The following is a 14569-nucleotide window of genomic DNA, read 5'->3' as shown; positions in this document are numbered from 1 at the left end:
ATGCTCCTCTCTGTGAATTCCAATCATCAGGCAAGCCCCTCTAATTCGTAACCTTCTCTTCCAATGCCAACTCCAGACTCCGTCCCTTCTTTCTTGCCGCACCCTATGCCTGGAACAAGCTGCCTGAATCAATACGTCATGCTCCATCCCTAGCAGTATTCAAATCCACTTTTATGAAAACTGCTTTCAACTCTTAACTCCCACTCACTGCTGCCAGATACCTAGACCCACTGTTTCATTTCCTTTATCATAATCTCTCCAACCCTGAGATGTCCTGTCTGTCAAATTAGATTGTTAGCTCTTCTGAGCAGGGACTGTCTATTGAATGTTAAATGTACAACGCTGCATATGCCTTTCAGTGCTATAGAAATGATAAACTGTAGTAGTAGTAGCCCGGTACGGGCAGTGCTAAAGTGAATTGTCATTTTAAGCTTTAGAAAGTTTTGAGACTGCCCACACCGCGCCTTCCCGCCTGATGCCGACTCGCGAGGTCGTCAGTTCTATACCCCAAGTGAAGCAGCCAACTAGGGGAGGTGGGTGGGATATGAGAATATCTGCTGGCAATCCCCGAATAGCACCTGTTACAGGAAGTAACTGTACTTTATCCTTGGACAAGCAGACAGAATATTCACTCTTTAGCTTAAGCAAAAGGCTTGGAGGGAGAATTGGCCTCCAAGGAAAAAAAGAAATGTTTAGTGCCAAGCCTCAAAATCAGATATTGACCGATATAAGTTGGTGGAGAATAAGGGAATTAAATTAACTAGAGGACTATTAAGAGGTATACAACCATCCTTGGCAAGAGGGAACGATATGGGCTCAACAAACCCAATGTGTATGGAGCTCGTGAAATAACCTTTCTGCCCTGCTGCGGAATCTGGGCTCCTTCCAATTATTCCAAAAGCATCTGAAAACTTGGCTATTCTCAAAAATGTAAATCTCGCTACCCTCTTTATAATCTCTAATTCTTTTTATGTCTTTCCTTCCTTATATTAAAGTTCCTGTAAACCATGCCGAGCTCTATCTTTATGGAGAGGATGCGGTATATAAACTTAAGGTTTAGTTTAGAAATAGAAGCCGACCTCAGAGCGGCAGGCGAATCCGAGGATAGGAGACGGAGAGGCCTAAAAATCTAGGAAGAAACAGTAGATTGGATATTGGAAAGAGGCACTTCTAAGATTTAAAATAAAACAAAACAAAAAAAAAACCCCCACTAGTTGAAGCCATTCATGCCCCAGGTTGACATAGATGGGAAACGAAAGGGAAAAATGGCAAAGCAATGACAACATGATTCACATTGATAGAATAATGTTGTAGGACAGGAGTAGGGAACTCCGGTCCTCGAGAGCCGTATTCCAGTCGGGTTTTCAGGATTTCCCCAATGAATATGCATTGAAAGCAGTGCATGCAAATAGATCTCATGCATATTCATTGGGGAAATCCTGAAAACCCAACTGGAATACAGCTCTCGAAGACCGGAGTTTCCTACCCCTGTTGTAGGAAGAGACAGGAAAGAAAACAAAGGAAGGAGAGAAACTCCCTAACTATGGACGGCAGAATGTGGAATAAGTTGAAAAGGAAGAATGGCTGACTGGGAATAAGGCCATATGTCAACAGTACTCCCCCCTGAGGGCTGTCTGAGAGCTCTGGTATATCTTGTAAAGTGAATAGAGCCAGTATTCGAAGTTTATCAAATATTAAGAGCGCAAGTAAATAAATGCCTCATCAAATATGCAGGGACAAAGTATACCTTTTTTGTTCCTGACCATCTGCGGACTTTTCTAGACTTAAAGAAGATCTCCAGAGGTTAAAAGGATGTAACATAGATATTAGGAGTCGCCGTTAAGCCTTTTACTTTTCTTTTTTCCTAAAAATTTATAGTCCCATGTATTAAAGACTTCTCCCCCCCTTACAGGTTTTTTGAGGTCTAAGAAGATAAAATAATTTGTTTCCTATATACCACTTAATTAATTCTAAGATTGTCAATTGTTTTCTTTCATTTTTCCTGCTCAAGTAGTAATGCTTGTATAATTTTTCAAAATATAATAAATAAAGAATGAAAACAAAAAAGAGTGCAAGTAAAGAAAAGAAGTAGTACTTCTCAAGATATCTGCCGGAAAAAATGGGAGCAGATGGAGATCAGAAGTTACTGACTGCTTCTGTTAATGAAGTAAAAAGTGGAAGATGAGAGAGGAATATGCAAATTTATGTGAAGTATCCAGTCTCAGGCCGTACTGATATATTGAATTAGAGTATAAAAGTTCTGAGCAAGAGAAATAGGACTGTTGCCTAGTTTAGCAAAACATAGTAGGAAAGGCACAAAAAAAGAGAGCAATCATGAATTTAGATGCGATTGGTGGAGAAATAGAGCAAGAGGAAACCATACACATTGGAAGCTAACTCCGGAATGCCCAGATGGCTTCCAGCACTAAATAGTAGAACGGAACCAGACAGTAAAGACAAAGACCTTCTGGATAGGGAAAAATTTATGATGTATACTTCTAAGAACGATCTGGAATGTGAACTTTGGACTTTCGGACCAAAAACCAGGACTTTACCTCTGAGCCAAATTTGTTCAATGATGGTAATATGACAACTGAAGATCGGAGGCTCAGGAGAACTAGAAATGGAAATGGGTGTATGCTCATTGGAGTTAAAGTTGCTTCTTAATTTATTTAGAAGCCAGAAACAAGGTTAGGGCCAGCAAAGAAATGGCTAGGCAGCAGAAGAATGTGATAAACAACCATGCAACTACAGTGTGAACTGGCTGATAAAGAAAGAGACAATCTGGGTTAATCCAAATTGGAGGAAACAGATTGATATTAGGAATTTCCGAAAAGTAGATGTAAAGAGTGGCAGTGGAACAGAACGTCTACTAGCCCAGTGGGAAAGAAGAGGAAACTTGTTAAGAAAAGCACTCTGTTTACCTTGTAGCAGTAAGAAAATGGAATAGTACGCACAAGAAATTCAAAAGAGTAGTTGTTGGAACTTTAAAAAGGAGTGCATAGAATCTACTGCATGCAGGTAGGCACACATAGAATAAAATGAAGTGATAGGAGACATTTCTAGAGCCACAAGAAGTGGCAGTGGGAAACAAACCCAGAATTCCCAGGTGCCAAGGCAGGTGCCCCAAGCACTCATACGCTCCCAGAGAATGGAGCGTTAAGCTATACTAGTGTGTCGCAAACTTTTTAAACTGCGGCACACTAATCACAGGGCTGTGGCTGGAGGGCACCTAGAAAAGTGCGGACGTTGGCATCATGATGACATGCACATGCATGACATCATCATGTCTGTAGGGACGCCAATCTGAAACAGGGCGAGATCGGCACAGATTTCACCGCCCCTGTGAAAGAATTATGAGCCCCTGTGAAAGAATTATGAATTATTCCCATTCCCTCTCCCTTCTTGCCATGCAGCTAATTCTAAGTAAAGGAAAATTCTAGAATCTTATCACAAGACCTTTGTCACATATTAACCTGACACAAGTTTACCCTTATCCCTTATATGGGCAACAATCAGTCTTTGCCTGAACAGGCCTTGACTTAACTTAAGGCTAATCTAGAGCGCTTAAGAAGCATGCATTATAACCTTTGGACTGTCACATGCTATAGTAAGATTTGAGACATATCAACATATCAGAAATGTACACATTGGGAATCACTTTATTGTAACTGTTATTATGTATTCATATATCATGTGAGATAGTAACTTTGAGAATCACATGAAATATGTAAACAATGTATTGACTTGGTCTAATCCTCACTGTAAATGCATTATGACATTATAATCTTGTAGAGCATTAGCTAAATCATTAATGGAGCAATGATTCTCAATAAAAGGGAGAGAGACCATCCATTTAGGTCGCCTCATCCCACTCTGAGCCTTGTGTGTGCAGCATCATTCCTACACATGTTGACATCCGCTCATTCGCAGATGTCCTCCAGTCACGCCCTAAGCCTCCTATTGCCACCGGGGGAGGGGGGGGAGAGTGTGTGTGCTGCAGAAGGAGAGATGAGGATGAGAGGCGCCATCTGACTGACTACAAGACATGCCTCTTGCCGCGAGAGACATGTCCTGTAAGCAGTCAGTCGGCGCCTCTCCTCTCCTCCTTGATGGTATCTCGGGGCACAACTGGAATCTGTTTGTGATTAGACAGTTGCACGGGGACAGAAATCTCACCCATCCCAGCCAGGATCCTCTCCATCCCCACTCGTCCCCGCCAGGATCCTCTCCGTACCCACCCGTCCCCGTCAGGATCCTCTACGTACCCACCCATCCCCGCAAGGAATTACCTCCATCCCCACCTGTCCCCATAAAAAGCAGCAATTACTTCTGACAGGAACATCAATTCCACAGTTTCTTTTGCTGTTTTCCTTGTGGAATCTCTTTGGTGGAACTCTTTTTATGTTTTCTGTTCAGGTAATTAACTTATAAACCCCCTCTTTTACTAAGGCTGATGTGTCCATTATATTATATGGATGAACCCTTCTTCCAAAGCCTTCCATCCCCGTGGGAGTCCCATTGGCTAGAGGGGGGTCCCCATGGGCCAGACGGGGGTCCCCGTTAGAGAGCTGCATGGGAACGGGGATGACGGGAATCCCGCGGGTTCCCCCTTTGGGTTACGGGGATCCCATGGGGACACCCCCTAGGGTCGCGGGGATCCCGTGGGAACGCCCCTCGTGCTCTCGGGGATCCCGCGGGGTTCAATGCTTTTCCTACCTGCCCTGTTGCGAGGCCTCGTCTTCCATTTTCTGCCTGCCCTGCTGCAGCACACATAGCCAATCGGAAGTCTTCCCCGATGTCAGCGCTGACGTCGGAGAGAGGGCTTAAGCAAAGCCCTCCCTTCCTCCGACGTCAGCGCTGACATCAGGAAGACTTCCGGTCGGCTGTGTGCGGCAGGGTAGGTAGGGAGAACGCAGTGGCGTACCAAAGCGGGGGGCGGTCCGCCCCGGGTGCAGCCATGGGGGGGGTGTGTGCACAGCCGGTCAGGTCCCCTAACCTTTGTGGCGCTTCCCCCGATCGACCGACAACAGGCCCAGCCGACAAACCTCCCTGCCCTGTAGCCGCGAATCTAAATTACCTTCTTACAGCAGCTTTAATACTCCAGCTGCTGTAAGAAGGTAATTTAGATCCGCGGCTACAGGGCAGGGAGGTTTGTCCGACCGGGCCTGTTCTGTTGTCGGTCGGGTGGGGAAGCGCCACAAAGGTAAGGGACAGGGAGAAAGGGAGGAAAGGTGGAGTGGAGAAGAAAAGACGCTTAAGGGAAATGGGTAAAACTGAGGGGGGAGAAGGACTGAAAGCACTGGGGCAGACAAAGGGGTGGAGAAGGACGCTGAAAGGACATGGGGAGGGGAGGAGGGGGGAGAAGGACACTGAAAGGACATGGGGAAGACGGGGGGGGGGGGGAGAAGGACGCTGAAAGGACATGGGGAAGACGGGGGGGGGGGGGAGAAGGACGCTGAAAGGACATGGGGAAGACAAAGGGGTGGAGAAGGACGCTGAAAGGGCATGGGGAAGACAAAGGGGTGGAGAAGGACGCTGAAAGGGCATGGGGAAGACAAAGGGGTGGAGAAGGACGCTGAAAGGGCATGGGGAAGACAAAGGGGTGGAGAAGGACGCTGAAAGGGCATGGGGAAGACAAAGGGGTGGAGAAGGACGCTGAAAGGGCATGGGGAAGACAAAGGGGTGGAGAAGGATGCTGAAAGGGCATGGGGAAGACAAAGGGGTGGAGAAGGATGCTGAAAGGGCATGGGGAAGACAAAGGGGTGGAGAAGGACGCTGAAAGGGCATGGGGAAGACAAAGGGATGGAGAAGGACGCTGAAAGGGCATGGGGAAGACAAAGGGGTGGAGAAGGACGCTGAAAGGGCATGGGGAAGACAAAGGGGTGGAGAAGGACGCTGAAAGTGCATGGGGAAGACAAAGGGGTGGAGAAGGACGCTGAAAGGACATGGGGAAGACAAAGGGGTGGAGAAAGACGCTGAAAGGACATGGGGAAGACAAAGGGGTGGAGAAGGACGCTGAAAGGACATGGGGAAGACAAAGGGGTGGAGAAGGACGCTGAAAGCACATGGGGAAGACAGGGGGGAGAAGGACACTGAAAGCACATGTGGAAGACAGAGGGGGGGAGAAGGACGCTGACAGGACATGGGGAAGACAAAGGGGTGGAGAAGGACGCTGAAAGGACATGGGGAAGACAAAGGGGTGGAGAAGGACGCTGAAAGGACATGGGGAAGACAAAGGGGTGGAGAAGGACGCTGAAAGCACATGGGAAAGACAGGGGGGAGAAGGACACTGAAAGCACATGTGGAAGACAGAGGGGGGAGAAGGATGCTGACAGGACATGGGGAAGATGGGGGGGAGAAGGACGCTGAAAGGAAATGGGGAAGAGAGAGTGGGGAGAAGACACTGGCAGGGAAGAAGACAGAGATGCCAGACTATGGGGGGAGCGGAGGGAAGATGGGTGCCAGACCAATTTGGAAGGGGGGAGAAAGGGAGAGGCACAATAACAGAGTAAATGGAAGATGCAGAGAGAAGAGAGACAGTGGATGGAAGGAATTGAATGAGAACATGAGGAAAGCAGAAACCAGGCAACAAAGGTAGGAAAAAAATTCTTTTTTATTTTTGCTTCAGGATAAAGTAGTATATTAGTTGTGTTGATAAAAATTTATAAACATTAGAGGCTCTGGTAGAAACCCGTTTACAAAGTATGTATTCTTCCCAATATTTCCAAATTAATAAAGTCTTTTTGCTTATTTTTAAATGGGTTTCTACCAGAGCCTTTAATTCAGTAGCATAATTAACTGAAATAACTATTTCTGAAGTTTATAGGGACGGGCGGGGACGTAAGGGATTCCTCGCGGGGACGGAGGGGATTCCTCACAGGGACGGGTGGGGACAGAGGGATTCCTCGCGGAGACGGGTGGGAGTCCTCATGGGGATGGGTGGGACTTATATCCCTGCGCAACTCTCTAGTCCCCATGGGAGTTCCGTGGGTTATGCGGGTATTCCCGCGATCCCTGTTCCCGTGCAGACCTCTATTTGTGATACACTGAGCTATATGGTAGAGAGACTTAGGGAAAAATAATCAATGTGAATATAACTCATTACATGGGGTAGGGTAGGAACAGGCACTTGAGAAATCAAACCACTGCTAAGGTAATTGCGTACAAAGTGCTATTGCTGGCTCTCTTGGGGGGGGGGGTTTCCTCCATATACAGGATTTCAATTCAGGACTTCAATCTGCTTTAATTAATTAATTAAATTTTTATTTTATCATTGTAGATCGTTATATTAAATATTATGTATTAGAAATGTATTATTTTTCTTTTTTTATCTTTACTATTTAAATGGAGTTCTTTTCATAACTTTGACTGAATTATGTTGTTAACCACTTCGATCCTTTTTTGGGTTGTTGTCAGAGAATGTGGTAGTAATTCAAGTTATATTCGTGGTGGCATATGAGTTTTAGTGAGATTCCGTTTGCTGTATTAGTCGGTGCCCTTTGAGTTCCATCCATCAGGGGTGCAGACACGGGTCGTTAAGGAGTTGGGTTTGTAAAGAGGAAGGTTTTTACGGCCCTCCTGAAGTTCTATAGACTGTCTAATAATCTAATGGATGGGGGGGATGATGTGCCACCCACCAAATTTCAGCAAAACGTACCTGGCCATTATTTTTTCACCTAAAAAAAATACTCAAAGTAAAATCAATGTCGCAATGCTAGATTTAGGTAAAACACTTGTTACCATAAACAGCTATGAATATGATCAGCAAAAAAAATCTCTCAATCTTCTTACCTTAATGGTGTTTTGTAATGTGCAGATTTCACTCTGACCAGTTTGATCTGTTCCTTGCACTTTAGAAGACTAGAGAGAGAAGGAAGAAAGTTTGCATTAGACCTTGACTTGCCCTGAGAAAATATCTACAAAGAAACAAAATGTTATTTTTTCCTTAACAAAGAAACAAACGTAATTATTGTATACTGTACCTTCTTTAATGGATACAGAAAATCTATGTTCCCATGAATGCTTTTCAAATGCTATTGAGCCAGTGCATTAGACTTGCATGCTACTGTATAAGTCCCCCCCCAACCAAATCATGCCTTCTAAGAAAAATATTTTGCAGGAGAGCAAACTACCCCTCCCCCCAAAAACGTGGAAATGCAACAACTGGATAAATCACCAGCTCCTTAATACTTAGTGAAAGCACCTTATTGACAGCAATCACAGCCATGAGTGTGTCGAGAGAGATTTCCATCAGCTTGCATCCATCGGCATCCACTACTTCTATCATTATTATTAATTATTTCTAAAGCACTACCAGATGCATGCAGTGCTGTGCAGAGTCACAAAGGAGACAGTCCCTGCTTGAATGAGCTCAAAATCTAATCAATAAACACAGACAAACAGGATGCCAGGGTAGGGGTTTCAGTTAGCAGGGATGGTTAAACTACTGGCTAGGATGGTGAGCAAAGGACAGTGATGAGTAGGGTTATGAGATGAAAGCTCTCTCAAAAAGGTGGGTTCTCAACCTACTATTGAACAAGGGAAGGGGTGCGACACATGGGCTCTGAAAGTTTATTCCAGGCATACCGGGCAGCAACATGAAAGGAATAAAGCCTAGAATTTCAATCTTTAACCCTACTCTCTGCCTTCCAACCCAGCCAGCTGATTACCCGTCCCCCTTAACTGTATCCATGACATCTTGTTTGTCTATCTTGCCTGTTTAGATTGTAAGCTCTTTTGAGCAGGGACTGTCTTCTTATTCTTTGTGACTCTGTACAACGCTGTGTGCGTCTGGTAGCACTATATAAATAATTAGTAGTAGTAGTAGAAGAATCGGCAGTGGAGGAGGAGGATGCAGATAAAAGCAACATCTGAGGAACGGAGTAATTGGGGAGGCACATAAGGAGAGTCAAGAGAGGAGAGATACTGAGGGGTTGCAGAATGAACACATTTGTAGGTTGGTAATAGGAGTTTGAACTACAGTGGAACCTTAGTTTACGAGCATAATTCATTCCAGAAGCATGCTCGTAAACCAAAATACTCGTATATCAAAGCGAGTTTCCCCATAGGAAATAATGGAAACTCGCTTTGATATGTGTCCCCCCCCCCTCCAGGCCAGCGGCGCTGCTTCCCCCCCCCCCCGCTCGCACCGGCACCCCCCGCCCGAACAACTTGATCTTACCCCCCCCTATCTGGCTCCGGTACGCAGCCCACAGGACGTGCTGGTTCCGCTTGAAGATCTTCCTGCCTCTGCCGGGCCTTGAGTATGCATCAGCGCATGCTCAAGGCCTTCTAATTCTCCCTCTGAGTTTAATTGTAATTATAATATAATCTTTTGTAAACCGCATAGATTCTCACGGTTATGTGGTCTGTAACTTGATTTTATGTTATGATTTAGAATAGATAAAACTCTGGTGATGAAAGCATATTTTTGTAATAAGGATGCTAACATCTGTGGTCAAAAAATCCAACTCTTTCCTGGATGTAGCCTGAGACATAAGGCCTTTTTGACTCTGAAACCTCAGCTAATTTCAAAAGGTGGAACATTTATTTATTTCAATTTCTATCTCGTCCTCCCTGGAGCTCAGAATGGGTTACAAGCTAACATTCACAGTAGGTAAGTTTGGCAATATAGTAACATAATGACAAGGCTGGGCAGTACAGTAACTTAAGGTCAGCTTGGGATCGGGACATTTTATTTGACGTTTCTTTGTGTTTAGACACCTTTGAAGGTAAGAGTTCTATATTTTTTTGAACCTGGTCAACTAGAGAATCTTCTTTCAGGAGGAAATACAATATAATCTTCTCAGCAAAGGAATGGGGTGGGTTTATAAAAGATTGAATAGATATTAGGCACTAATAGTTAGGATTGTATTATCCTGTATATATTTTTTTTATATTATTTCTATTGTTGACTTATTTTCTCCTTACCTCTCATGTGGACTGTTTCACAATATGTATGTGAGATTTTTTTTTATATTGCTTTTAGAATTTTAAGTTACCTGATTTGCTTGTTCATATATGTAAAAACTTTAAAAAGAAAAGAAGACTGCCATCTTACGACAACTCTACAGAAAACTTACAGATCAAAATATCTTTCTGCACTATTCCAGTAATCATAATCCTTCCCTCAAAAAAAGTCTACCATAGTCATAAATTCTGAGACTTAAAGTTTGTTTATGACTACTCTGATTTTGAGGAAAATGCAAACAAAATGCAAAGAGATTCCAACATAGTAGATGATGGCAGATAAAGACCCGAATGGTCCATCCAGTCTGCCCAACCTGATTCAATTTAAATTTTTCAAATTTTTTCTTCTTAGCTATTTCTGGGCAAGAATCCAAAGCTCTACCTCAGGGGTAGGGAACTCCGGTCCTCAAGAGCTGTATTCCAGTCAGGTTTTCAGGATTTCCCCAATGAATATGCATGAGATCTATTTGCATGCACTGCTTTCAATGCATATTCATTGGGAAATCCTGAAAACCCGACTGGAATATGGCTCTTGAGGACCGGAGTTCCCTACCCCTGCTCTACCCGGACTGTGCTTAGGTTCCAACAGGGCCGCCATCAGAAATTTCTAGGCCCCTTACTGAGCAATCCTATTGGGCCCCCCATGCACCCCTTCCCCCCCCCCCCTTCTTCCATGGGCCGAATACACACATACTTTTCTGCTAATGCTCCACCTAAGCCAGTCCCGTAAAATCTTCTCACGTCCATTGGGTGATTTGGCATAGAGGAGATATTCATAAAAAGAACGTCCGTCAAGATCTTTACTCATAGACTGTGCCCTTTGCTTTAAATCATCTTCCATCATTAATCCAAATTGCACAATTCTTTCTCTGTCTTTGTCCTGAATGACATCTGGCCACATTGCTGGATCCTTCCAGTCAACAAATTTATGAGCAGGCGCGGAGAACGCATTTTTAAACAAATGTAGTTTATCCTTGTACTCCTTATATAATTTTAATCATCTATGGATATGTTTGTATGTTTATTGTTCAAATGGTTTATTTATTTCCCCAAATTTATTTTTGTTATACGCATTGAAAATATTTGATATTGCGTTTAAATCAAAATCTCAATAAACTTGAAACTTGAAACGAGTGCCCGTGAGATTGTGGGAGGATTAAATACTCAAAACTTAGAAGAATAACAATTTACTTAAAGTTTTTGCTACGCCAGCTTTCTGGTATCTTTACATACAGTGGCGTACGTAGCATATGTAACACCCGGGGCCCATCATTTTTTGGCACCCCTCCATCTGCAAGAAAAACATGATTTTTAGTAACAAACTACACGTCACACATGAGTACCTAGGAAAAGGCAGCATCTTACATATTGCAGTGAGCAGTACATCAATACACCCATTGTAAAACTAAACAAGCCAGACCAATCAATCCTACACCGTCAATCCTAACAGAAAACCATGTTTTTCGAACACACAGAACACAGAAAACACCTTCGCCTAGTATGGAATATGTCATCACAAACTAACTCCTCATTCTTTTACAAAACTGTAGTGTGGATTTTAGCCACAGTGATAACAGCCCTGACGCTCATAGAATTCTGAGCATCAGAGCTGCTACCACCATGGCTGGCGCTAAAAAACGCTCCACAGTTTTGTAAAAGGGGGGATAAAATAGAAATACACAGTTTCAACGCTCTAGCTCAGAGGTGCCCAAACTTTTTGAGCTTGTGAGCTACTTTAAAATGACCAAGTCAAAATGATCTACCAACAATAAAATTAAAAAACACAAAGCACACTATACGCTGAGAAAATGTTAATTATCATTCCTATTCTGGGTTTTTTTCAAAGAGGTCAAGGCTCTATGCATTGTCACCTCAGTAACAACCATACAAAAATAGACAAATATACCCTCCATCCTTTTTATTAAACCACAATAGCAGTTTTTAGCGCAGGGAACTGCACTGAATGCCCAGCGCTGCTCTTGATGCTCATAGGCTCCCTGCGCTAAAAGCAACTATTGCGGTTTAGTAAAAGGGGACCATATTGTAAAATATAGACAGCAGATATAAATTCAGAACTGTGCATAGTAAGTGAAGGGAAGTTTTCATCTCTGGGAATTTACCCAGTTAACTATTAAGTTATTTGGGCAAATTCCTTTGAAAACTATGGTAATACTGCCTCCACTTTGCTAAATTTAAAATAAAATCATTTTTCCTACCTTGTCTGGTGATTTCATGAGTCTCTGGTTGCACTTTCCTCTTCTGACTGTGCATCCAATCTTTCTTCCCTTCTATCAGCCTGTATGCTTTCTCTCCTCCACACCTCATTCCCTCCCCCAACTTTTTCTTCCTCTCTCCCTGACCTTTCTTTCTTTTTTTCTGTTTCTCTTCTTTCCTTCTGTTTCCCTGCCTGCCCCCTTTCTTTCTTTCTTTCTCCCTGCCGTTCCCCAAGCCACTGCCACTGGGGAACAGGACCCACCAATGGCCCCAAAGCCGAAGCCGACGCATGCTCTCCCTGCTTCAAGCCGATCAGTCTTCCTCTCCCCGACGTCAATTCTGCCGTCGGAGAGGAAGTTCCGCCCAGCCAGGCAGCGATTGGCTGGACCGAACTTCCTCTCCGACTGCAGAATTGACGTCGGGGAGAGGAAGACTGATCGGCCCGATAGATTAGATCGCCAAGACAAAGTGAGTCCTGGGTGATCGACTCACTTTGCCTTGGCGAGCTACTGACGCCATTGCCTTAGAACACTGCCTAGGACCCTGGGGGAGCCCGGGCCCCCTGTCAGCTCTGGGCCCCTGAATGCAGGACTGGTAGTACTGCCCTGATGGCGGCCCTGGGTTCCAACTGCCGAAATCTGACAAAAACCTACTCCAGCCCACCTACACCTTCCCAGCCATTGAAGCCCTCCCCAGCCCATCCTCCCCCAAATGGCCATATACAGACACAGACCGTGCAAGTCTGCCCACTACTGGCCTTAGTTCAATATTTAATATTATTTTCTGATTCTAAATCTTCTGTGTTCATCCCATGCTTCTTTGAACTCAGTCACCGTTTTCCTCTCCACCACCTCTCTCGGGAGCGCATTCCAGGCATCCACCACCCTCTCCGTAAAGTAGAATTTCCTAACATTGCTCTTGAATCTACCACCCCTCAACCTCAAATTATGTCCTCTGGTTTTACCATTTACCTTTCTCTGGAAAAGATTTTATTCTATGCTAATACCCTTCAAGTATTTGAATGTCTGAATCATATCTCCCCTGTCCCTCCTTTCCTCTAGGGTATACATATTCAGGGCTTCCAGTCTCTCCTCATTCGTCTTCTGGCGCAAACCTCTTATCATTTTCATCGCCCTCCTCTGGAGCGCTTCAAGTATTCTTATGTCCTTCGCCAGATACGGTCTCCAAAACTGAACACAATACTCCAAGTGGGGCCTCATCAACGACCTGTACAGGGGCATCAACATCTTCTTCCTTCTACTGGCTACACCTCTCTTTATACAGCCCAGCATCCTTCTGGCAGCAGCCACCGCCTTGTCACACAGTGAGGCTGTCCTATTTCTTCTATTAATGAGGTTATCATAAAGCATGCCTGAAGAACAGAGAGGAACTTCTCCAGCCTGCCGTCAAAGTACTTCCTGACATTGTGTGCACTTTAAGATATACACATTTATCCAGAGACATTCGGAAAATTATGAGAGCAAATTGGAAGACACTAAAAGGTCATCAATGCTTCAGAAACAAAAATTTGGTAATCGCATATTCCAGAGACAAGAACCTAAAGCAGAAACTAGTTCCATCTAACTGTCCACTTTATCTCCATCAACACCCTCCATTAGGCATTCTGGATATATAACACACTCATTGTCTCGAGGTGGCTGAATTTATACATCCAAGAACAAGAGTTTTGCATAATATCTTCCTTTCGTCAGATTGCAATTCTTCATGTGTAATCTATGTTAATTCAGTGACCATGTCTGTTAAAGTATGTTGGAAAAACAAAAAGATTAATAAAGACCCATATTATACAGCACAGCACTGTTTTGTCAGCACCCTTGGTATCACATTAGGAAGTGAATAGTCATACGATAAATGATCTTACATTTTTTGCTTATAGGATGGAGGTGGAAATATAGGGCTCCTTTTACTAAGGTGCACTAGCGTTTTTAGCGCACGCATGAAATTACCGCGCAGTACGTTCTAGAATAACGCCAGTTCAATTCTGGCATTAAGGTCTAGTGCGAGCAGCAATTTTGCGTGCGCTATTCTGTACGTTAAGGCCCTAACACACCTTAGTAAAAGCAGCCCATAGATGCTGGTCTCCTAAGAGTGGAACAATGTATGATTCATGACTTAGACACCCTAAATCCTCAAGGTCTTAATAACGAGGTAGATTATTGTGTGTTTCTTTAAGCAAACTGCTAGCTGGAATTCAATAACTCATATACATTTCTCCCTCCGTATTTGCTGTGATAGGGGATTAACAGACCCGTGAATACAGAAAAACCGCGCATAACTTTTTCATATGTTATTCGCTGTTTTCTATTAAAAACCATCGTGAATATTGTGAAACCACGAATAAGATGGTGGGAGACCTGGCCTG

The 14569-nt window shown here is 44.0% G+C and overlaps 1 protein-coding gene across 2 annotated transcripts in view; it reads right to left on the bottom strand.

Annotated features, from left to right (window-relative positions):
- Positions 1 to 14569, bottom strand: part of TRIP11 (thyroid hormone receptor interactor 11) — a 153623-nt gene that overhangs the window by 122345 nt on the left and 16709 nt on the right. For both annotated transcript variants that reach the window (XM_033951325.1, XM_033951326.1), the window contains exon 5: positions 7795 to 7863. In XM_033951325.1, coding sequence (XP_033807216.1) covers positions 7795 to 7863 — 69 coding nt within the window. The remainder of the gene's footprint in view (positions 1 to 7794; positions 7864 to 14569) is intronic.

This window comes from Geotrypetes seraphini, chromosome 7 (assembly GCF_902459505.1).
Source record: "Geotrypetes seraphini chromosome 7, aGeoSer1.1, whole genome shotgun sequence".
In the NCBI taxonomy this organism is placed as follows: domain Eukaryota; kingdom Metazoa; phylum Chordata; class Amphibia; order Gymnophiona; family Dermophiidae; genus Geotrypetes; species Geotrypetes seraphini.
Note: the sequence above shows the minus strand (reverse complement) of the source record. Positions and strands in the feature narration are given on the sequence as shown.